Source organism: Balaenoptera ricei, chromosome 2 (genome assembly GCF_028023285.1).
Source record: "Balaenoptera ricei isolate mBalRic1 chromosome 2, mBalRic1.hap2, whole genome shotgun sequence".
NCBI classification, from domain to species: Eukaryota; Metazoa; Chordata; class Mammalia; order Artiodactyla; family Balaenopteridae; genus Balaenoptera; species Balaenoptera ricei.
In genome coordinates, this window is record NC_082640.1 from 29,416,084 (window position 1) to 29,441,649 (window position 25,566).

A 25,566-nucleotide genomic window follows, 5' to 3' on the forward strand; every position below is an offset into this window, starting at 1 on the left:
GATTCTTAGCGTTTCCACATCTCTGCTTACATTCCCCTCGCTTCTTGCGCGCTGTTCACCCTTAGCATGTTAATCACACTTGTTTAAAAATCCTGGCTGGATAACTCTAGCATCTCTGCCATGTCCAAGTCCACTGCTATTTTGCAGGAGCCGGTTGATGTGGTGGTCAGGCCGGGAGATGGGAAGTGTTCTGAAGACCTGTGATTAGGTCCATCTTTCAGTGAGCCTGGGGCCTTGGACTGTGACCTTCACAAGGGACAGGAGGGATAGAAGGGGCTGGGGCCGAGTCATTCTTCCCCACGTCAGACACGGCTCTGGGGAAGCGTCTCCCTTGGCTAGGAGGTGTCTGTGGTGAAGCTAGCTCTGGGCTTATGACCAAAGGTTAGGGAACTTTCCTCTGATCTTCACGATGGGAACCTGGAGCTCCTGGAAACCTAACCGGTGAAGTGCGGTGGCCCCTGGGGTCTTTATCTCAAGCCAGCCCACTCTCAGCAGTTCATCAGGTTACCACTTAAGGGCCCGACTCATCCAGCTCCAGAAGCTTCTGCTTCTCAGAAGCTGTGATCCTCTGAATCGCCCGTCTGTCTCTCCAGTTTTCGGAGCAGTGGTTTGCCCTCTGACCCTCAGTCCTCTACGAGACCTAAGAAATATCAATGATTTGTTTGTTCACCTTTTATCTTGCTATGTGGGAAGGAGATACAATCGCCAAGCTCTTTACATGTCAGAGCAGAAACCAGAGTCTCCAGTACAACCACTTCGGAAAACTGCATGGGAGTTTCTTAAAAAGCTAAAAATATTCTAACCATATGGTCCAGCCATTACACTCCTAGGTATTTACCCAAGAAAACTGAAAGTATATGTGAATACAAAGACTTACCATAAATGTTCATACCAGCTTTATTTGTAACAGCTAGAAACTGAATGGATAAACAATGTGACACATTCATACATGAACTACTACTCAGCAATAAAAAGGAATAAATTATTGATACAGGCAATAACACAAAATAATCTCAAAACAATTTTTCTGAATGAAAGGCAAAAATAAGTAAATAAGTACAGACCATGTAACTGCGTTTATATAAAATTCCGGGAAATGCAAACCAATCTTCCTTCCTTCCTTCCTTCCTTCCTATTTATTTATGGCTGCATTAGGATAGGTCTTCATTGCTGCACACGGGCTTTCTCTCTAGCTGCGGCGAGCGGGGTCTACTCTTTGCGGTGCACGGGCTTCTCATCGCGGTGACTTCTCTTTGCTGCAGAGCACGGGCTCTAGGCGCGCGGGCTTCAGTGGTCGTGGCACGCGGGCTCAGTAGTTGTGGCGCACAGGCTTAGTTGCTCCGCGGCCTGTGGGATCTTTTCCTGGACCAGGGCTCAAACCCGTGTTCCCTGCATTGGCAGGCGGATTCTTAACCACTGCGCCACCAGGGAAGTCCCGCAAACCAATCTTTAGTGACAGAAAGAAGACCAGTGGCTAGAGGAATGGGGGTATGGAGGCACAGGAGGCAGGGAATGCATAGGCATGAGTAAACCTTTCTGGGTTGTAACTGCACTGCCTTGATTGTGGTGGTGATTTTGTAGGAGAATATGTCAAAATATGTTCAGTGTATTTTACACAGTTAGACCACAATAAAATCTTTTCTAAACAAAGGAAAATCAGGTTCATATAACACTAGAGACGGATTAGTTATAGAATATATACAATTAATTTTATCACTGAAAATTAAAAGTTCACCAGTAGGACATTTTTATTTATTGAGAATCAATTCAGAGCTAGAAGATATTAGTAATGTATATACATTATATTTATAAACTGATTATATTTCAGCAAATATACCAGAACTTATCCACCTAGCCAAATAAATGCTGCTTTCCCCAAAACACAGACTGTGAGAATAAAAATTCTTATTCTGACATGTGGCCCCTGCTCAACACAATTTTTGGACTGTCTCCTAGATTTGAAATTACCTTCAGTCCCCATTTTATGAGCAACATAAGAAAACTTTTATTGTTTTACGATCACACCTGGTAAATGAAATCCTTATTACATTTCCCACTTTAAAGCCAGGATTTCCAAAATGTATTTGACAACAACCCAATTTTGACAGCATAACACTCTGCCTTTTGACAATTTCCTTGGTGACGGTTTTTTTTCAAGAACATTATCTTGGAACAAAATTGGCTTTGCGTTTCCTCCCATGGAAGGTACACACTGACTGAAAATCAAACATTTTAGAATAAAACTACGTTTGTAAGCGAAAAAAGAAAATAGGGTTATGCAATAAGCTTGAGACTGACACAGTCAAAAATATTACTCCAAATTTCCCCATTTTACCAGCATTCACTTGATCCATCTCTGGAATAGCACACACTGTCTCTTTAGAGTTGTTTATATTACTCTTTTGATTATATGATATTAGATACACTATAGGAATATTTGTAGAGATACTTAAGTTGTAAGTGTGAAAACTGGAACACACACTTGTGTGTCCACTGTCCAAATCAGGAACTGGACATTGCCAACTCTGGGCTCTTCCTGATCCCACCCTTTCCTCCTACTCCACCCCCTCTCCTGGCCTAGAGACGACCATTTGGAACACTGGGTTTTCATCACATGAAATACTTAGCCATGATCACACGCGTGTGGCTGGGCTGACTCGTGCCTCACGAGGTTTCATACATATCAACAGTTGCACGTAGCTGCACGTGGGTCACTCATCTTCTGTTATATAATATTTTGCTGTGTAGATATACCATGATTTGCTTGCCAGTCCCTGTTGATGTGTGTTGGGTTGTCCCGTGTTTGGTGCTACGACCTTGCATATGTCCCCTGGTGCACAAGTGCAAAAGGCTCTCCAGGACGGCAGCTCTCAAACTGCACAGGAGCTTAAACAAACGAAAGCCTGTGTAAAATGCAGCTTCTTAAATCCTAACCCAAGAGATTCTGAGTCAGTGGCTCTGGGGTTGGACCCAGGAATCTTCATTTCAATAGACAGGCAAGGACTCCCAACATGACACTTTAATAAACTATGTCCCTACTACACACCGAGTGACTGCACATGTCCAGACCTACAAGAGAGTGTTTCTGATTTGCCATATCCTTTCATATCCAAACCAACAATATTTATGTTTTCTCTCTTGTGACGTACCTATTCACGACTGCTACCCAGTTCCCCCATTCTCTCGGATTCTGTTGTGCGCTGTCTGGGATGCTAACCCTTTGTGAATTATATGTTGCAACCACTCTGTGGCCCACTGTTTCACCCTTACAAGGAGTCCTTTAACACACAGATCTTTTCATTTTTTGTGTAGTTGAATGTATCAATCTTTTCTGGTATCGTTAATGTATTTTTAGGTAGTTGTTTAATAAACACAAAGTCATAAAAATATTCTTTTTTTTTAATGTTAGTGTTTTGCCTTTAACATATAATGCTGGAATTGATTTTCTTTTGGTGTGAGGTAGGGATCCAAATTCCTTACCTTCTTCCACATGAATAACCAGTAGTACTAAAACCATTAATTAAATAGCCACTTTCTCCCCACTGATCTGTGATTATATGAGCTGAAATATTTCAGGTTTTCATATATGCATGAATCGATTTTGATCTCTTTCTGCTCTACTGGTCAATTCCCCATCCTTGTGTGAACCCCTCCGTGTATTTACTATAGCCCTGCCAGGCTTGAGGTAAATCCTTTTTTTTTTTTTCTTCTCCTTTCTCACCTCCTCTTTTCTCTTCTTGAGCATCTTGTTAACTCTTGCCTTTGTTCTAATAAATTTAGGAACCAGATTGTCCAATTCTTCAAAAAACCCTGGGGTGATTTGGATTGGAATTGCGTTGAATCTACTTGCCAGTATGAGGAGAACTGACATTTTCACAATATTGACTCTTCCTATCAATGAACATGATGATCTGTCACTGTATTTGTCTTTTTTAATGTCTATGTTAAAGTTTTAAAATATTCCCATGGATGATTTCAAGCCTCTTTTTATTTTTGTCACATTTTTCCCAATAGGTACCTTATGTTTTTGTTGCTAGCATAAAATGGGAACTTTTCAGATACTGGGTGATATATTTCAATGGTTCTGAAATTTTTAAAACTACAAAAACAAATACTTTAAAAAGTCACTTCTGCCCAGTTCTTATTTACATTTCCCAGCCCCTTACAGTAACTTTTAATCATTTCTTTTTTACCTTTCTAAAGTGTTTTTTTTCTTTGTGTTACCCTTGAAATGTCTCTATAAATATTTAATAACTTAGAGACTTAATCTTTCAAACCCCCAGCCAAACAAAGATGGACATTTAAACCACAAGCTCCGGTCAGGTGTTAATTTGGCACAGATGTCTGCCAGCACACTGGCCCATTTTGAACCATTCCTTCATGACTTTTTCTTCTTACAGTTCCTCCTTGAGAAGTTCCCTTAGGGAAGGAGTACTGGTGAAAACTGCTTTTGTTTATTCCCCAAGCCATCATTGCACACACATTCCTCAAGGAAGTCTTGCCGAGCACAGAATTCTAGTTATTTTCCCTTCACACTCTGAAGCACTTGGCATTATTTTCACGAAGACGAACTACTGGAGAGAGACGGACTTTCTCAGTTCTAGTTCCAAAATTTCCCAGGAGGGATCCTGATGGCCCCGTTTGGGTTAGTGGAGCATAAAACGACGGCTCGCTTGGCACCCAGGTGTGAGGACACGGTTGTGGGGCGGTGGTGACAAGGGGCCCAGCAGTAGGGAGTAACAAACCTCAGTCTCTAAACTGTGGCTGAAATTTCCCAACACATTCCCATACCACTGGGGGTGGGGGTGGGGGATTCTTGTCACTCACTTTAGCGTCCTTTAGGTACTGCGGGATGCCTGTGTGCTTGCAATGATGGGAGCCCGTGAATCGTCCTAACTGTGGGATAAAGAGCCCTGCCCTCCCCGCCCTGCTGCCCCAGCTCACCCCTCAGCACAAATCCCATGAACTGGACCCCCGCCCCATCATGCCGAAGTGCCTGGCGCATGTGGAGTAAACCCGCTCTTCCCAAGGCCTGTTCAAGGACCTCCATCAGGGGCGCCCTCCCCCACTTGTTCTCGCCCCCTCCCCTTCACTTCCTGACACTTTTGTCAAACTTCAGGCTCCAGTTTGAATGTCACCTCTCTGGAAACGCCTCCTGGACCAAACTGCCTGCAGCAGCCCATTGTGACTCTGCCCCAGCCCACATGGCACACAGCCCTCGGGGCGCCAAAGGGCTGCTCAATCTACTTGCATTTTGACCAAAAGCTGCTTAAAGACCGTTTTAATAAATTTGATTTTAAACTCACAGCATTTTTATGATTTCCTTTTCAGCCTCTTCCCATGATATGGACTACATATTGTATGCTGCATATAAAACAGAGGTGCTCCCAATTTTTGGAATAATTTCCTTGACTTCTAACTTATTAAGGCAAAACAGAACACCTATGGATAATGAGGGCGACACGTCTTAACGGCATTTTGATGAAATCAAAGCAAGTCTTGCCTTCTTAATTCTTTACACTAACATGCAAACTTTTAAATGTAACTGAAGATATAATTATGAAATCTAGACAATACTCACATGTTTTTTGAAGAGTAAGGTAAGAGAGTAATCGTGGAGAATTTCTGCCCTCTGGGGACTGAACGTGCCCCCGAGGCCCATGCAAGGTGGGCAGCGAGGCCTCCTGGTCCAAGGCAGGGCTGGGGCAGGCAAGAAACACCGGGCAGAGCCCTGCCACCTGCCAGGGCTCCCAGCACAGGCACGGCTCCATCCACATGGGTGAGAACAGAACGGTGAACAGGTGGCTGCAGCCAATCCTAATTTGCATTCTCCCATGGAAAACAGGCCTACGTTCTGTTACCGCAATTTTTTTTCAACTTTCAAACAAGCTTAACTGTAGTAAGAACAGGACAAGCGTCTTATGAAACTCTGAGGAACTTTGACAAATGCCTGTATTTTGTCAAATTGTTAACTCCCTTCAGAAATTTTGGGGTGGTGATGCAGGAATGGAGAAGTGTAATGTGGATCATTAAATTATAGTATAACAGATAGAAAATATAACACAATTGAGCTTTTAAGTCTAAAATTAAAACTTTTTAAGTGGGCAATACTATAATTAATTTGTTTACCTTCTACATTATTGTGATGTTCAATAGCCATTAACAATGCTTTACCAAAGCAAAAACATGAAAAAAGGCAATAAAAAAAGAGACTCCTAATAACAACACTTTTACAACAGCAGTTACAGAACATGGATTTTTAATGAATTTCATACTGCATTGAAGACACTGAACACTTAAAAACAATTACATCAACACAACAAAAACAACTGCTTCTACACAACACTGATAAATGCACACCTTCTCCCCAAAAGAAACTTTTTTCACAGATTTAAGCAACAGATGACTTACATAGGATTCTTCAGATTCCAAAACAGGTACAGAATTTTGGCTCTGCATAAGCTGATGTGCAGTGGTTGAGAAAGGGCGCCCCTTCATCCAACAACATACCTCTCATGAAATTCTCCATCAACACGGTTTTCAGTAACCACCCATCTCTTTCTGTTATTAAATGAAATTCTGGACACGTCGGCACATGGACAAAACCAATTCCACTTCTAAACACCATTTCAGATATGGTCAAGGCAGCTGGTCACACGACTTCATTTCAGGCACACACATGCACAAACCCGCGGACACTCACACGTGCACACACACACACTCACTACCCCCATCTCCTTCACGATGCCTGAAGACGTCCCTCTCAGCCATGGTGGCGGGTCCTGCTCCTGAGAAGGGCCAAGCCTTGGGGAAGAACGGGAAGGGGGCAAGGGAGACATGGCTGCGAGTGGAGCCTCGTCTGCACAGGCCACGTGGCCGCACACACATATGTATACACGCTCCCAATTTTTTAATCCAGCAGAGATCTGGTTCTTAAACCTGGCTTAGCAACCTGCAGACATTTCCCAACATTTCCAAAAGTAATTCTAAGACACTCAGACGTGAGAGTGAAGCAGAAGAGGAGCCGGCATGTGCGGACAGCCCTCCTGTGGAGACCCCAGAAGGGCAGGCGGCAGCCTGCGCCGTCCTGACCCTGGCGTTGGGGAACGTCAGACTCTAACAACCAGCTCTTGAGCTGCTGTTGTTATAAAGCTGCCCTAAAACTCTTGCTGTCTGTCCCTTGCTCTGGTTCTTCCTGGCCCCACCCTCCTACCCGGCCAGGAGTCATCTCAGAACCAGACCCGATGACCCAGGGCAAGAGGCCTGAGATGGTCTACCGCAGGCCCTGAGGCGAAGGAGCCATGGGCGAGGCGCCATCTCTAGGGACGCTCTGCCCGCGACACCACAAAACGGAAGCGGTGACCGGGACTGGGTCATCACGATAGTTTCCAATGTCACCCTCCGGTGCCTGTCCCAGCGCTGGCCTCCAAGGGTTACATATGTGAGAGGGGCACTGAGATGTCTCGTTATCAGACTGTAACTCAACAAGAAACATGGCTCACGAACACCAGGTAGAAAGTCCCAAGAAGGCGAGACTGACAGACTCCCTGGTAGAGGGGGCACCGAGAGCCACCTGCCGCCTGGGAGCTGGCAGCTAGTGAGGAAGGAGCCTTTCCTCTTCAGGTACGTGGGCTGCGCTGGCCTCTCCTGCCTTCTGAACGAACTCATGTTCCAGCTCTAGATCAAAAAGTGCATGAACCAGGTAACAGTGACACCCCAAGTTTTCCAAATACTTTGCTTTTGAGGTAGTACTCATTTATTTGCATTATTGGCTCTCAAATACCACCGAGAAAGTGAACCCACTTGGAAACATGCAAACCCAAGGTGTAGAAAATAAATAAGGTTTGTTTTCAGGTAGCAGGGCCTTCTAAAAAGGTCAAGTCACATTCAATGGACAAGTCATTTGAAACTTCTAAAAACTGTTTATAACCATAGCTATAAACTAAAGTGCTTTAAATTTTGCTTAATACCTGGAATCAGTGATTAGAATCATTACATTTTAGAATTTGCTAGCATGAGACTTCAGGAGACTGAAATGATTTTCTATAAAAAGAGCAGAAACTCTTTCTTTTCAAAATAAACTATCCAAATGTTGCAAATTCAACATTCTATGCTTTTTTTTTTTTTTAACTTCTAAAATCCAAGTTGACTTTACAGAACTGTAACAGAACACAGACGTGAAGCTGAGTTAACACACGCTGGAACCCCACGCAGACCTGAGCTTGAGGTCCCTGCTCGCTCCTGCCAGGACAAGGCAGAAGCGGATCATCATTCCAGAAACGTGGAAACCACTGACACCTCCCAGTGAGAACAGGGTTCATGTTTCGCTTGCGCAGACACCACGCCCTCCTGTCACCCCAACACACCCAGGGACTCAACACCAACAGCCGCGGAAGGGGCTCCACCTCTACGGCCCATGATGCCAACACACACAACACAGAAATAAACAACAGGGGCCACTCTGGACGCTTCATGCAGGCTGGGTACAGCTTGGAGAGAGCACACACCTCCCGCTCAGCATCCACCACCCACAGCAACGGCTCCCCAGCGCCAGGCGAGCCGGCAGTCGCAGTCCCTGGCTGCCGAGGAGCCTCAGAGCGGTGCCCTCACTTCTCCTGCAGCAGTGCCGGGATATTGATGTTCCAGCCGATGGCCTGCCGGTCAAAGCCGCAGGTGAACAGGTTGCACACGGGATGGTCCTCGCTCCAGGCCGAGCCACACACCATCCTCCTGTGGCCCTGCGACCAAGCACACAGCACAGTCAGAGCAGGGCTCCCCAAGCAGCACCAGATGAACCACACACGCCCAAGCGACCCAACGGAAATGAGAGCCGTGAACACAATTAGTCCAAGTGACACCTCCTGTGTTGCTGGTGGAGAAGCCTCCATGAAATGAGGGGTTGGAACACGGATGAACTCAGTGAGGCTCACCAGCGCCTCAGAATTCTTTCTTCAAGAAAAGGAGTCAGGGCTTCCCTGGTGGCGCAGTGGTTAAGAATCCGCCTGCCAATGCAGGGGACATGGGTTCAAGCCCTGGTCCAGGAAGACCCCACATGCCGCGAAGCAACTAAGCCCATGAGCCACAACCACTGAGCCTGCGCTCTGGAGCCCACGATCCACAACTACTGAGCCCACGAGCCACAACTACTGAAGCCCGTGCACCTAGAGCCCGAGCTCCGTGACAAGAGAAGCCACTGCAATGAGAAGCCCGTGCACCACAACAAAGAGTGGCCCCCGCTCACTGCAACTAGAGAAGGCCACGTGCAGCAACAAAGACCCAATGCAGCCAAAAATAAATAGATAAATAAAAAAATTTATTAAAAAAAAAAAAAAAGGAGTCAGATCACAGTCAACAGGAAGAATACATAAATGGTCACTTTGGAAATTTTTAATGAATAAATGAGGCTGGGTGACATGTGGGAAACAGTAAATAAAATTCACTCAAAGACCCCAAATACCACTTTAATAAATAATCGGCTCAGGTAATAAAGGAGCTAGAAATATACCTTTGGTGCCAAATAAAACAAGGATAAAATAGATGACCTTTCAAGTAGATTCCTGCCACCTTCAGGAATTCAGTTAAATATCAGAATGTTGGAAAAAATATTGCAGATAACTTGGAAAGTTTATAGCAGATACATACACTAACATGTTACTATAATATCATACAACAGGTACAAGAGGTAGGATTCAGAAAAGCTGACAGAAATTCTATAAGTAAAAGAAACTCTCGGGACTTCCCTGGTGGCGCGGTGGTTAAGAATCTGCCTGCCAATCCAGGGGACATGGGTTCGAGCCCTGGTCCGGGAAGATCCCACATGCCATGGAGCAACTAAGCCTGTAAGCCACAACTACTGAGCCTGCACTCTAGAGCCCGCAAGCCACAACTACTGAGCCCCCGTGCTGCAACTACTGAAGCCCGTGCTCCGCAACAAGAGAAACCACTGCAACAAGAAGCCCGTGCACCGCAACGAAGAGTAGCCCCCACTCGCCACAACTAGAGAAAGCCCGTGCACAGCAACGAAGACCCAACGCAGCCAAAAAAAAAAAAAGCTAAATAAATAAATAAATCTATTTCACCTACCACTTTAGGAGGAAATTAATTCAAGCACAACCGAATTCTACAATTCCTACAAGGCTGAATGTTTACAGACAATTAAAAATGAAACTGTCTCCATGGAATTAGTACCACGAAGAACTGCTTGGAACTCCCTCTTTCTTGAGGAAGAAGATTCTCAAAGCCATGAAGGGACCTGGGCTCCTGGGTCAGAATGCAGACCTCACATGCTGTACAGCTGTTCTATTTAACACTGAGGCCCACCTAAGAGAGAGAATCCTATCTGGTTAAGGTGCAGCTTAGGTGCTGCGTAGGTGATACCCAGCAGTTCGCAAACGTGAAGCTGCCTGGACAAGCAATTCATGGCTTTGTTGGGGTGGTGAAGCTTTCCTGAGTTATTCTAATTTCATGAGTAGTTTGTCTATGAAGTGCACTCAAAGAAAACAAAGCTCCATAACTAACTTGGGACGGTACACGTTAAGAGCTGCAAAAGGGAAGACATGGCTTTGTCTGAAGGACAGAGGACCTCTGGGAAGCTGGTGCCACTTAGAGCAGAGGTGTCTTCCCTATCTACCAATCTACCTGCCCATCTGCCTCCAAAACTGCCCTGGGCCCGCGGCTCAGCAACCGCTGCGAGGTTTTGCCCAGGACAAGGCGGAGGAGCAGCGGAGGAGACTAGGGGTGCAGACACACTGACTGCAGGGTCAGGCACAGACCCTGTTGGAAACAACAAGGGACTGGCTGACCCACCACACAGCTTCCACTGTGAATGCAGAAAAGGCCAAAGGAAGCCGGGGAGAGAGTGGGTGTGTGTGGGCTCCACGGAGCAGAGCCTGTAGGTGCTGCCCGAAAGCAGGAGCTTCATCCACTATAGCTCCACCTGTTGCCCGCTGGCGCTGAGACTGGGCCCTGAACTTGGACTTGCTCAGGTTCCCAGGTGCACCCAGCCCTGATATGCTGACTCAGCAGGTCTGAGCTGGTGCTGCAGAGCCCCAGGCCCCCCAGCGAGACCAGTTCCTGCACTGCGCGGTCCGAGTTGAACCAGGAGCGACCCCTGCCTCAAGAGAAAGTGCATCTAAATGGAGACACGACCGCCATGGAAAGGTGCCTCCAGGACCCACGACCACCGCCCCCACAGGACAACGGCACACGCCTGCCTGGCGGCGAGTTCAGCTGCTGTGCCCAGGGAGTTCTGAAACACAGCTGGGAGACCAGGAACTGAAAGACTGATTACCTCAGTTTAAACTTAAAAGCTACTGCTCAGCTCAGGTATCAGGCAATGTTTCTAGCTTTCAATTTTATGCACTCCAAATACAGACTAAGTACTTCCAATGGAAACCCAGCAACCAAAGACTTAGTAAGAAAATGAATGTAAAAATCGTGAATATTTTTCTATTGACTATATGTTGAAATTATGTTATTTTGGATACATTTGGTTAAATAAAATACACTGTTAGAATTAATTTCTCTCTACTGTGAAGGGCTATCGGAGCACTGGACACGCCCGGACTGGCTGGGAGTTCCCATCCATCAGTGATGCTGGGCCTGGGACCCCAGGCTCCCTGTGAACAGACTCGGCCCCGGCACGTACCTGCCGACTGCTGCGTGGGAGCCTCGCCAGCCGCACGCCTGACATGTCAAACAGCCTCACCTGGCGGTTGTCGTGGGGGAGGGCAATGATTTTTTGGCCAACGCACACATTGATCCTACAAAGAGATAAAGTCAGGTTACATACAAAACAATGACAGCACAAGTTTCTGAGTTTATAGATTATGATGCAGTAAGGGATTTCATACTATTCACACTTCAAGGCAAATCACACCAGCAAACCACAGGTATTATCTGCCTAGGGCATCAGGAAACAGGCCAAGTTACTTACATGTAACTTACACGTATGTACTACTCAGTAACCTTTGGCCATAAATGGCTCATTCTTATTCTTACAAAGCTCAATACACCAACCTGACTTTACACCCAAGTTTCAGTATTTATAGAATACTAGATATGCATTAGAGAATCAATAAAAAATATTTTCCCAGGAGTCTAAAACACTTTTCCCAGGGCTCTACCAAGTAAACACAAATTTTCATGAAGCAGACACAAGCCACAAGGCCCCCTTCAAGCCACACTAATGGTTCATGTGAGGAGCACCGCCGTCACCTGTTGATGGCAGAGTCCGTGCGGATGGTCGCGATGGGGGACCTCATGTTCTTCAAGTCCCAGACCTTCACGGTGCGGTCGTCGCTGCCGGAGACCACGTTATCTCCTACGGTGAACACGGCAGAGGTCACGGTGCTGCAAATAAAGGACACAGGGTCAGAACCTCATTAGGAAGTTCCCGTCCACACTGCGTAACAGACACATGCTCTTGCTGCCAGAGGCCCTGGCAGGTGGGTGGAGATGTGAACGCTGCGAGTCGTGTACCCCGCTCACTGGCCCTCCCACCTAAACCTCCGCAGGGCATGCAGCTGAGCACAGCTGACCTCTCCTACTCAACCTCAACTTCTCCAGGCAACGGAGCAAGGAAAGGCTCCCAGAAGAGATGGACTAGATTAGACAGAACCTGCCAAAATCTATACAGCAGACAATTAAAAAAAAAATCCATCCCAACTGCAACTTTCAATCAATTTAATCAGAATACTGGAAAAAATTTCATTCCAACAATAACAAAAACCAATTTTAAAAAAGATATGAACAGACTTCTCCAAGAAAGGTTTACAAATGGCCGATAGGCCCATGAAAATTTGCTCAACATCATTAATCATCAGGGAAATACAAATCAAACCACAATGAGCTATCACCTCACACCTGTTAGAATGGCTGTCATCAAAAAGACAAGAGATAAGCGTTGGGGAGGATGTGGAGAAAAGGGAACCCTTGTGCACCGTTGGTGGGAATGTAATTGGTAAAGCCACTATGGAAAACAGTGCGGAAGTTCCTCAAACAATTAAAGACAGAACTACCATGTGATCCAGCAATTTCACTCCTGGGTATTTATCTGAAAAAAACAGAAACACTAATTCAAAAAGACACATGCACCCCAATGTTCATAGCAGCATAATTTACAATAGCCAGGACATGGAAGCAACCTAAGTGTCCATCAACAGATGAATGGATAAAGAGGATGTGGTATATATATATACAATGGAATGTTACTCAGCCACGAAAAGGAATGAAATCCTGCCACTTCTGACAACGTGGATGGACCTGGAGGGCACTATGTTAAAATCAAAGGCCACGTGCGCCACAGGGAGAAAGGCGGAAGTGAGGGTAAACCTGAACAGCAACCTGATAACCCACCTGAACTCCCCATCTGAAGAACAAGGACACCGTAAAGGCTTGAGCAGAAACGAGGTGTTGCTGCCCCTTAGGGCCGAGGCACAGCGCTGTCTGAGCAGCTTGGCCATTGGCCAGGCTCTGGGGGCAGATGCCTCTGCTGCCTGTGACTTCCCTGTGGACTCGAGGCCTCAGGAGGTTTGGCCAAGTTAAATTTCAGTTAACATTCTGCTAAATTAGTGGGAAAAAATCCCCACAAAAGCTCGTCTAACTCTATGTTAATGAAATGCTGAAAGACGTCAGGTTTTCAATAAATCACGACCCTGACAGGTATTGTAGGGCATCAAAGGGAGAAGCCAGTGAGGCCATCCTTCTAAAGGCCCCTCCGACGCACGTCCCTCAGGGGCGGGTGGGAAGGCTCGGCTCCGCCAAGCTCCCACTGCCTCATTTATCTTGCTGCCAAGAGCAGCCGAGTGTGTGCCTCCAGCTGACGGCGCGGCACCTACTCACCACACACGCTGCGCAGCCTGGAATGTTCTGCTCCCTCCATGGGCCTCAATCAACAGAGCGCCCAGAGAGCTCGCGCTGCTCTTTAGGACTGACAGCTGTCCCCCCACCACACAGAAACACGGCTGCTTTGTGTAACAATCTGCCGAAATTTTCCAGCAAAGTAAGGAAATACATGATGTGGAAAATGCCAGCCTGGGAGACACGGAGGCAGCGACTCCTCTGGCTCCCCGTTAGGCACCATCTGCAGGGCTCCTACCTCTAATTCTTAGGACATAGCTTCCGACGGAGCAAAGTGACACTTTCCCACCTGAAGTACAAGCCAGAGGAGCAAGCGCTCCAGAAACAGGGACCCAGGCTGAACCTTTGTGGCTCTTCCACCTTTGAGGAGACCCCAGGAGGCATCGGGTGGCTCTTGCCTGCTTAGGATCGCGGCAGGGCACGTGAAGTGCAGTCCCACAGATGTGACATGACACACGGACCAGAACGCCTTTCCGCACCCGCACACAGGAGACCCGTTGTGACTGGTGCTGCTTGCATGGGATCGGGCCACCGCCTTCCTTCCTGATCACTGGCTTCCAAGCTGTGCCTTCCAAGTTAAACGTCCCACAGAGTAACAAGTCTTCGGCAACACCCAGGATCTCAGAGAGCACTGCCCTTCCCATCAGGAGTGCTCTTCAGAAGTTAGAGACTCACGTCTCCTGTGTTTCAAGATCTCTGATGCCTGAATGAGAAATAGAAAACTCATCTCCAAATGAAACACACTTCTGGAGAGTCCTTGAGGGCCGGCTCCCAAAAAAGCAGACCCTGAGATAAAAAACATTCAAAGGAAAAGTCAGTTTTGCATCACACTTAAGTTTTCAGGATTTAAAGTCCAACTGCTCCTGGAAGAAAGCAGGGAACGCACATAGCGTGCAGGGCCTCGGTCTCACTTGTTATTTTCTCTCCCAGCCGCCCTCTCCAGGGTCAGTCGAGAGTTTCCCAACTCACCTCGCGACGGGTCTGAACCACAGAACTGCTTCCTCGACAGACTGCACACCTCCCGCGTGCCAGGTCCCACTTCCCACAAGAGAACACACAACAGAGGGGTGCATGACAACGTCCCCACAGCCCACGCTGGCGGAGGACACAGGTGCGCTGCAGGGCCGGGCGCTGTCCTAACACCAACACTCCTACCAACGGCACCCATGCCAGAGCTCTGGGGACATGCCCGCCATGGCCACAGAGAGGGGCTCCAAGGGGGGAGTCAAAACAGCACTGCTATTACTAGGCTAAATTCTCCTCAGCATTTTATTAACCGAATTAATAAGAACCTTTTCCACAGATTATTCAAAGATGACAGGTCCACACAACCTGATTTAAAATGATTACAGAGAAGTTAAAATCAGTAAGGTTGATACAATAACTTCACACTTGCAGTATCAAGGGTCAAGACTCTGATTTCCTTTCTGTGAAACCTGGTCATGATTTCATTCTTACTAAACAACGTAACAGTCAACCATAAGTCAGATTTGAATGCTGCAATTATATCAATAATTTAAAGAAATCTGAGAGGAACGTATTCCACTTAAATGAGGGGGGGGGAGTGATCTCCCTCAAGTTTTTTAACGCTCCATCCCCTGGTTTTCTGAGTCCAAGAGTTTATCTGCTTACATGCTCATCAATTAACAGCCAATGTCCCAGTATCAATGTGACGTGATTCTGTGCATAAAAATTTGGAAGTAAAGAATTTCAAAGGTTTATTTTTTAAATCTTCCAAAAGGAAAACATCTGTTCGTAAGTTTTGAAAGTAATATGATGTAAACAAGCCCTATTCATAAGATAAAAGTCACAAATATATTAGGAACTACAAGATTTTTACTCTCAAATATGTTAGTAGATTGGCCCTAAATTGCACAGTTGGAGCCAGCGGGCCCGGCCTGGGTCTGTGGGGATGGTCCCGGGGCTGGGAAGGCACCTCTCCTTCACTGGTATAATGAGGAGTCCACCCGAAGCGTCTCTCCCACCAGAGCGTGGGGTGACTCCCCTAACGCTGGACAACAGGTGCTGGAGGGTCCTGACAGCCCGAGGTCGTGTGCAAATGTGCCTCAGAACCGTGTGGAGTTCCCAACAGAAGTGACACAGGCTGCACGGAGTATGACGTGTGTGCAGAAACATATACATGCACATGTAAACGTGTCTGTCCAGAAGTGTTACAGGCTGCACAGACCGTGATGTGTGTGCAGATACATATGCGTGTGTGTGTGTGTAACGTAAGCCAAGACTAACCTCCCGTCGTCACTACCACCTCCCAAAGCCAGGCTCTGCCCGGCAGCTGCCCCTCCCCACTCTGCTCACTGCTCGCCGTCGCTCAGGGGGTCCTGCCAACACCTGTGTCAGGTCCAGACGTGCCTCGTGTAGGTCTCAGTGAGGCTGTAACGACGCAGTCGGGAAGGTGTCCATCTGTGTGAATAACCTGACGATGCTGCTCTGGGTCACCTCAACGAAAAGTGAAGCAATCAGCTCACAACAAAGAGGCATTTAAATGTACTAATTTCCTTAAGTCCTTATTTTTATTAGTTACTAATCAGCCCTTCTTCAATGAGGAATTTAAAAAGGATAAATGGAGAAATATTAAATCTCCTCTTACTTTTCAAAACTATCTCTTGAATTTCAAACAACTTTTAAATGTATCACCGGGGATCAGTAATTAAATTACTGTATATCCACTACCTACCTCTAAAGCCAAGGTGAGCGAGCAGGAAGGAGGTGGCTCCTCAGCCGCTGACACAGAGACACTCCCAAGATCTTTCCACACAGTGCCCACGTGTGCGAGGTGCACGCGCCCACCCGGCAGCTGCCGCGCACCACCACTCATGCCCTCTGCCCATTTCCACGACAAGACAAACATCCACTGATTCATAACCACTGCGGTCAGATCACATTTCTGAGACCACGGCTGCCACTCCAGTCTCTAGGAATCTGAGCAGTCTTTGGGCGAACAGAGCTGAGAAAATCAGAAACGGGGCAATTTATGGGGAGTTCACGCTGTCAGCCTTGGTTTGATGGTAACCTCAGATATCAACCATCTATTGCCAGAAATTACATAAGTCTCTACACTTCCCCAAATGAAACTGTTTTCAATCTACCCAAGCAAACAGAAGACAGAGGCAGACTCCCAGGCAGGTGGGGAAGGGGCTGTAAACTGGAGGGAGTTCAGGTTCGAGTTCTGAGGCCCCTGTGGTGCCCCGGGCCTCTCCTTCCTCCAGCAGTCATTGCTATCCCTGTTCCTCCTCCTCATCACGGACGAGGGCTGAAGACCATGACCAGGAATGACAGAGTCTCAGACCAGCGCAGAGGTCTACCAACCACCCCTACCTGCCGCCCGCCTCCAGCACAGGCCTGCACACACGCTGTGTCGCTGACCAAGCACAGAATTCAACAGTTAAATCGAACCACCACCCAGTTAAAAGTTTCACACTGTCAAAACACTTTTTCTCTTTAAAACTTAGCATAAAGAAAACTGTCAACAGCACGACACAAAATTCAAAGCTACTTTCACCTTCGTAAGCATATGATCTAGAATTTAGATCTCTGGGTATCTGGCAAGAGAAGCATATGAAAATGTCATAACTTTAAAGCAATCATTATAATCTCTAAACTTTTTAAAAAAAAGTTTTTGTTAGATGTCATGTCTTATTTTCTTTAGGCAAGAAAGTACCTAAGTTCACATTTGGGGGATGAAGTTACAATTATATGAAAAGAATCAAGGCAAAAAAGAAAGAAACAAAAAACTTTGCATTCTCAGATATTTTACCCGTGCTGAGCTAATTTCAGATATTTTCAATGCCAGAATTTATTCGCACGTGTAAATACTGTCAGCTGGGTACAGACTGGAGTCATCGGCCACCCATGGGGGAAGCTTAATGACCAGTGACTGCCTCAACTGTCAAGTCCCTTTTAATAGCAATTGAAACAAAACAAAATGAATCTAAAAAACAGGGGGGGTGACGACTCTACCAAGCTCCACAGGAGGCAGCGGTGCTGGGAGGAGAGGGATCAGGAGCCTCCCTTTAGAGCAGCGGTCCCCAACCTTTTTGGCACCAGGGACCAGTTACGTGGAAGACAATTTTTCCACGGGGTGGGGAGGGGGGCGGGTTTGTTCAGGTGGTAACGGGAGCGATGGTTCAGGTAGTAATGTGAGCGATGGGGAGCAGCAGATGAAGCTTTGCTTGTCCCCCGCTCACCTCCTGCTGTGTGGCCCGGTTTCCAACAGGCCGTGGACCCATACCGGTTTGTGGCCCCATACCGGTTTGTGGCCCAGGGGTTGGGGACCCCTGCTTTAGAGGACAGTCTACACGGGCATCTCTCAAGAGCAGCAGTGGTTTTAACCTAAGTATAGGTTTTATTATAGTAGAGCCACTTGCAGGAACGTCTCTGTACCCACAGCCCACAAGGTCGAAGTCCAGCCCCACGGACTGCACGCAAGGTACGCAGAGGAGCCGAGGTACTGTCCCCACCAGGCTGTCTTGAAGTGGCTCACTCCCCGAGTTACACTGTCAGGTGGAAAACACATGAATACATAAGGATTTAGCTCATTTCAGATAAAAAGCACTGGATTTCAATTCCAGCTGATGACAGAAATACATGAGACAGAAACTGCCAAGAGTTGAAATTCCTGTGACATTCCAAATTTTTCCAATTAAACATATCTATTATTTCCAAGAACAGTACACACTACAATTCCCACTATTAGGAAAACAGTTTGTTATATAAGGTTTCTAAAATTACTTTTCATGCAAATTGGTACACCTTGGGCCACTAAAAGCTAGTCCAATAATACAGCCCCCCAATTCCACTAAGTAAATCCTGTTATGTTAAAATACAGAATGAAAATAAACATAACATACCAAAAAAGAAAAGGGCTCATTTTTTGTCTTTTCTAAAAATTTATGAGGAAAACCTTAAAACAGACCTTCCATCTGGGAGCTCTCTCTCTACCCAGCAAAAATAATGCAGCATAAATCTCAAGGCGACCCATTTGGCTACAGATTTTTATCTTACAGTGAAGCGTAACATCTCAAACCCTACTTTCTCAAAAAGGCATAGGGGACTTCCCTGGTGGTCCAGTGGTTAAGACTCCGTGCTCCCAAAGCAGGGGGCCCGGGTTCAATCCCTGGTCAGGGAATTAGATCCCAAGTGCCGCAACTAAAGATCCCGCACCCAGTAACGAAGACCTGGTAAGAGAAAATGAAAAGGGAAAAATAAACTCTCTCCCAGCTCCCAGAGAAACTGGACTGCAGAACTAAGCCGTAATGTTGAAGCCTATACCGCTACATCTTGCCTTAAGAAAACCCAACACAGAAAATTCAAATTACCCATATAGGTAAGTGAATTATTCACATTATGAAAGATGTGAGAGTCTAACATTCTTTACTAAAGAATTTGTGCTGAGTTCCTATAAATGAAAATATGCCCTAAGATAGGCTTTTCCAAAGTGTGTTCCACATCATAGTAATGTGAAATATGTGGTCACATAATTTTAAGAAATACAGCCTCTGTTTAACTGATGATCCACTGAAAACATTCCACGTGGAATTTTTAGGGCGACACAAGGAAAGAACAGCAACGCTCCTGAGAACAGCACTTCTGAGTGTTGCTTTTAATGTTCAGAAAAGAATCGGGTTAAAAGGATCAAGAAAACCATCCCAAAAAACTCAGTCACCTCCCAGCCCAGGAGCAAGCTCTGCAGGCATTGAAGTGAACTCCCGAGAGGACATCTCAACTGTCTCTGGCTGGAAGTGCAGGCAGGACGGCCAACCCTGGGGCCGGGGGACAGATGCGGACAAGCACGGGGGGTCATGGGCATCCCTACAGATGTGAGGGGAGGCAGGAGACCCGGAGCTGCGAGTGATCAAAGTGAACAGCGCTCCCTCTACTCTGGTTTTGATAACGGACGCCTTTTGGTGGGTCCACACTTACATCCCCGTGCAAAGGGAGTACATTCCGTGGGTACCACGTGTCATATGGCTCGACCCCAGAAGAACCATGTCAGACACAAAAAGGCAGCAGTCAAGTCAGGGACTAGGAAGAGTCCTTAGCTGAAAGCCTGTAAAATGTCTCACTTCCTGCTTTTCCAAACTGCAGTCATTCCCAGAGGCTTGCAGCTGATGTAACGTGGGATGGTGGTTCCAGAACAGCCTGCAGCCCCACCTGCTGACCACGCGGCCTGGGGCCTCTGCAAGGCCTGCGGGGCCCAGTGCAGCCGCAACCGTGAAGTCGACGGGAAACACAAAAGCCAGCCCCTCACCGGGCCCACCAATTCACGAAGGATTGAAAAAAGGTAAAGATTCCCCTTCTCTGACACTTACTGCAGGAAATTAGTACCAAAGAGAGAACTTTTTAAAATTGATGTTTGTATCTACACATCAACGAAATATGCTAGCTCATCCTAACAGAGCAAGAAAAAACGTAAATACTCTAAGAGCAGTACTTTACGTATATTCTATTACCATCCAAAAGCTCCCGAGTCCTCGTAGTAAAAGTGATCGCAAGCATGAACCGACGTCTCAGGTCGGGGTTGGGAGAGGTCCCCAGGGGCGGACCCAGCATCCTGTCAACTCTAAGCCACTCCTGATCCCATTAGAAAAAACAAACCTAAGAAACTGTGTCACACACTGGAAATAAGTCCTTCATCCCCGGTTACACTCCTCGTAAGTATCTCTCTCCAAAACAGCCATCGTTTTACACACCCACCAGCTGCAAAAACAGACCAACAATTAAACAGGTATTTTAAACATGATACAGTACTTGCTACCTTCCACAGTCAGAGAAGACAGGTGGGAACAGGCCACTGTTACCATGCTCTCAAAGCTACACCAGGCTCCTCCATCGACTCCCAGTAAGACAAGTAAGTTCTTGGCTTTTTGTGCAAAACAAAAATAAAAACTTTCAGAAGTTAAATAGAGCAACTGAAAATAGAACGTGACCAAAAGACCCTTCAAATAACACAGAGACAGAGCTCCCTGGAACCAAAATCAGAGTCCGGCAATCTTGAGGACCCTGCTTCGGTTTACCCACAGACGGAGAGGAGGCTGTCAGGACTCACCGAGTCCTCACCGTGCTCCGCACTCACCAGGGGAGCCTCCTGATTCTGCCCCCGCAGGCCTACCCTACCCCGTGCGGCAGAGGAGGCTCAAGCGGACAGGGCAGAGGCCCGTGCGCCACAAGACAGACTGCCTGTCCTCCATGCGAGACTCCTCCACCCGCCCAGGATCTCCGGCCAGATTCCACTCGGTCCAGGACCACCAGCAGGGCCAGCTCAGTGAGGAGACTGGGGTGGACGGCGCAGGGCGAGTCTGGACAGACGCCTGCTGGGCCAGGGCAGCGAGTTGGCCAAGTGAGGGTCTTGTGGAAGAGGAGCCACGGGGCGCTTGGCGGTGAATCTGGCACAGCCTGAGCATCGCTCATACTCACGGCCACAAAGGCCCATCACCCTTGAGTAGGAGGGTCCGCGAGGCTGCATTAACTCTCAACCATGCCAGTGAATAAAGTGCCAGCTTACGCAGGCAGAAGAAAGGACAGAATCAGCAAAACCATCCCTTCCCAACTCTCAAAGGAATAACTGATTCAGGCAAGGACCCTCGATGACATCAGACCTTTCACTGGGTGGAAGGTCGCTGAGACCTTTCACTGGGTGGAAGGTCACCTCAACGTGTCAACCCTCACGGCTGTGGGGACACCTGGCAGACACTACCTGTGGTCCAGGCCAGCGGGCCCAGTCGTGCAGTGATGGGCGGGACGCGGCACACACAACAGTGGCTATGAGACTTCCGGCAGAAAGGAAGCCGCAGAAGAAATGCAGAGGGTGCACGTTCCACAAGAGACTGGCTTGCATTCCACACACAAACTTGACGTCACAAAAAATAACGATAACAAAATGTGTGGAACTGCCCCAGATTAAGAGAGACCAAGGAACATAGTATCTAAACGTAATGAATGAATCTCAATTAAACTTTAAAAAAACAAAAGATTCTCTGGAGACAACAGGGATAAATGTGAACATAGGCTGGATGTCAGATGCTGTCACAGGCTGTTTTTTATTTTTCTCAGGTGGAAACGATACCATGGTATTGAGAGAATGTCCTTATTCTCAAAGACACAGGCTCAGCCAAAGAAAGTACGAGTGCGTGCTGTACATCCAGCCCTTTGCACATGTGTCTGCAGAGACAGAGGCAAATGTGGAGAAACAAAAATGGGTGATTCTAGGAGAAGGGTAATTAGGGATCTGCTGACTATTCTTTCAACTTTTATGTTATGCTTAAACTTTTAAAATGAGAAACTTGGAAAAAAGACGTGCGGACTAAGGAGTAGGGCTGTGCGGGCAGAGTCCTGGCTTGTCCAGCGCACTGACCGAACGGTCCCTTCTGCTCCCTGGGCCCTGAGTGACTTGCCTGAAAAGCAGGGAAGAGCAGCTGCTCCTGGGCCCCTGGGCACCCCAGCAGGGTCCCCCCTCCACAAACAGGACCGGCCCCAGGAGGTAGGGGCTTGGGGGAGCCCGGGGTCCCCCTGGTAGGAGCACGTCCCTCCGGCAGACGAGGGCCTTCCCACTGAAGCCCACACTCGGCTGGGCAGGCACTGGGGCTGTACACACCAACTCTCGACCTCGAGGTTCCGGAAGAACATTGTCCTGGCTTCCTTTCGAACATTTATTAATTTTGAATATTAAATCTAAAACTTAGTACCTAACATTAAACACAGAAAATGGATTCGTTTACAGGACTGTATGACAAAGACAGAAAATCGGACTGAAGCAGCCGACAAGCAGGTTCATCTGCCAAGAAGCGTTTGCTGATATGGCCGCGATCCGGCCTTCACGGATGCGCTGCCGTACAGGAGGGACCCTGCGGGACAGCGGGGGCAGGTGACAGGACATGGTCGGGAGCTGCGGGTGACAGGAGTGCCACTGGGGGCTGCACGGGGCCGCCGGGAGAGGGCCAGGCTGCAGGCCGAGGAGCTGGGAGGCTGGGCATCACTCACTGGGAAGGTCACACGGGGTGAGAACAAGCATGTGGGGGGCAAGCTGTCGGGATGCAGCTCTGCCCACCAGACAGAGGGTGGGACGTGGGGACTCTCCCGGAACAGCCCTGCAAACAAGCGTGATGTCAAGACTAGACAAGAATGAGCCCAGCACGAGGACGAGGAGGGGCAGGGAACTGCTCTGATGTTCACGCCACGACCCGAGCATTTCCTGGCCCTCCCCCACCTCCTGCCCGCCTCCAGTTTCAGGAGGGGACATCAGTGAAATCTTCCAAAATGAACCTAAGTGTTTTGGGAAAGAGTAGCCATTCTGAAAAACGGTGGAGTCGGAAATTAACACTGAAAATTAAAATAAGAACTGAGTCTTAACGTCTACCTGCCAAACTTCTTTCTCGAATAGTTAAAAAGAGACATCTAAGCGACTGAGACTCACTCCGTATGGCCCTGGAAAACATTCACGGAGTGGATGGAAGGGTCCCTGAAGTCCCACAGACGGAAAGTCGTGTCGCGGGAGGAGGTCACCACCAGCCGCTGGGTCGGGTGTGTGCAGCAGTGCGTCAGCTCCTGATCGTGCCCTGCGACAGAGACGAAGGGCAGACGGTCACAGGGAGGCAGGCCCCTGCTATGCTGCCGGTAAGAGGAGTCGAGGGAACGGTGTGTGGGGTCGAGGTGGGACCTGTGTCCATTCCCCTCGTGCATTTGGAAGAGCAGGACAAGTGTGGGTGGGACACTCCTGACCCCGATGGCTGGAAGGTCGGGCAGATCTCCAACAGGCCGAGTGTGTAAATAAGTACAGTTCCAAATTCCGCACTTGCAGAATAACCTCTAATAATACATAGGTGGAGCACTCGGTAGAACACAACCTTTATCACTCAATGAGGAAAGGCACTCACCGATAAACACGCACAAAGGCCTGTGATGGGCAGAGCTCTGAGACAGCCCAGAGATGCCCAGCCCTAGTACACACCCTGCAGGATTCCTGCCCTTGTGTTTGGGCAGAACCCGCAAATGCTCTGGTAATCTTGGTACATTATAAAGCAAAACAGATTTTGCAGATATAACTAAGGCCCCCAAATCACATGGCTTTGAGTTAATCAAAAGAAAGATTGTCCTGGATGGGCCTGACCTAGTCAGGTGGACCCTCCCAAAGGGTCCCGGCAGAGATGCTCTCCTGCTGGCCTGGAAGAAAGCCAACAGCACATGGTGAGATGCCTCTGGAGTGGCCACAGGAGACTGAGGGCAGCCTCTGGATGCTGAGAACTGCCCCCAGCTGACAACAGGCAGGAAGACGGGATCTCAGTCACGGGCCACAAGAAAAGGAATCCTCCCAACGGCAGTAAGAGGACCCCAGGTCTCAGGTGAGAGCACAGCCCCCACCAACACCTTCACTCCACCCATGACACCCTGAGAACTAGAGGGTCAGCAAGCATGAGCCCAGAACTCCTAACCCAGGGGCACAATGTGATAAATTCATGTTATTTCAAGACATTAAGCGTGTGGAAATTTGTTACAAAGCAAAAGAAAACTAATACAACAACCACATTCAAATATCTAGATACTGCATGTATCTAGATGCAATTAACCCCCCCAAAGATAAGATAAATTTAACTGCCAACAGCTCTATTAATCATAAAGGAGCTCTGAAAATCACAGCTGCACCAAGAGAACCAACAGTCCTTCTAGACGAGATGTTGTCTGCACACAACCGGGAATGCAGTGCCTGCACACCTGTCAGGGAGTGAACAAGTTCCGACGTCTCCACGTCATACAGGTTCGCCGTTCTGTCCCACGAGGCCGTCACCGCCTGCTTGCCCCCAACCAGCCAGTCGGCGGCTATGACCACTCCCTGGTGGCTCTTAAGAGATGTCAGTGGCGCCCGGATGGTGGGACAGTCGCTGGATGCGTCCGCGTCTGCATCAGGCTCGTCCTTGTCGGAGCACTCCACCTCGTCCTCGCCACAGAGCTGCTGCTGGGGGAGAGCAGAGAGGCGGTTCCCTGGGAATGCTGAGCCTGCCAGACACGGCTGCACAATCGCACTGTTACTGTCTGTCCTTCTAGGACTTAACCACCATTACGACCAACACCAGTGGGTGTCTGGTACTAAGTGGTGCTCAGTGACTGTGTATCAACTTCACCATCTCCTACTTGGCTAAAACCCTGGGCCAAACATAAGAAGAAAAAATGAGGTAGCTACACCATCAAATGAGCTACAGTTCATTTCCACTAACCAATAACGGGGGGAAAATAAAATGATTTTCAACATTTTAAGTTTTCATCACAGATTAGGAGAAATGTAATAAAACTAAACACAATTGAAAATCAATAATTTGTCACAATAAAAAAAAGGAACATTCAGTTCTCAGAAGCCTATTTAAAACACGTTTAGAATTCTACTGCTACGTTAACAGACATGAGAGTTCACTTTATTTTCCTACATTATCAATAATCTTTTGTCAAAAGCTAAGGATAAAAAAAACCCCTAATAGTCACCCTAGGCTGCAGGTCTTTAAGAAAATACTGTGTATTCATTCAACAAATATTTATCAGGTGCTTACACGGTGCCAGACCACATGCTGGTCACACAGCAGAGAAGGGGAGATGGCCGCTGCCTGGCGTGTCCACGTGGAACTCGTGTAAGAGGTGATGCGGGCCTGGGGCCCTGCCTCACAGAGCGTATGGGCCAGTGGGGGGCAGACACACACGTGGGCA

The 25,566-nt window shown here is 47.7% G+C and overlaps 1 protein-coding gene and 1 non-coding gene across 4 annotated transcripts in view; one reads left to right on the top strand and one right to left on the bottom strand.

Annotated features, from left to right (window-relative positions):
• Positions 1-6,242: 6,242 nt before the first annotated feature.
• The window catches only part of WDR37 (WD repeat domain 37), a 55,882-nt gene continuing 36,558 nt past the window's right edge, over positions 6,243-25,566 (bottom strand). For 2 of the 3 annotated variants that reach the window (XM_059912239.1, XM_059912238.1), the window contains exons 10-14: positions 24,586-24,826; positions 23,291-23,432; positions 12,217-12,351; positions 11,648-11,762; positions 6,243-8,738 (exon numbers count right to left, since the gene is read on the bottom strand). In XM_059912239.1, coding sequence (XP_059768222.1) covers positions 8,607-8,738; positions 11,648-11,762; positions 12,217-12,351; positions 23,291-23,432; positions 24,586-24,826 — 765 coding nt within the window. In that variant the 3' untranslated portion in view covers positions 6,243-8,606. The remainder of the gene's footprint in view (positions 8,739-11,647; positions 11,763-12,216; positions 12,352-23,290; positions 23,433-24,585; positions 24,827-25,566) is intronic. The other variant, XM_059912240.1, reaches the window with a different exon arrangement.
• On the top strand, positions 18,934-19,006 carry TRNAW-CCA (transfer RNA tryptophan (anticodon CCA)). The gene has a single exon. It is a non-coding gene; the product is annotated as a tRNA-Trp (tRNA).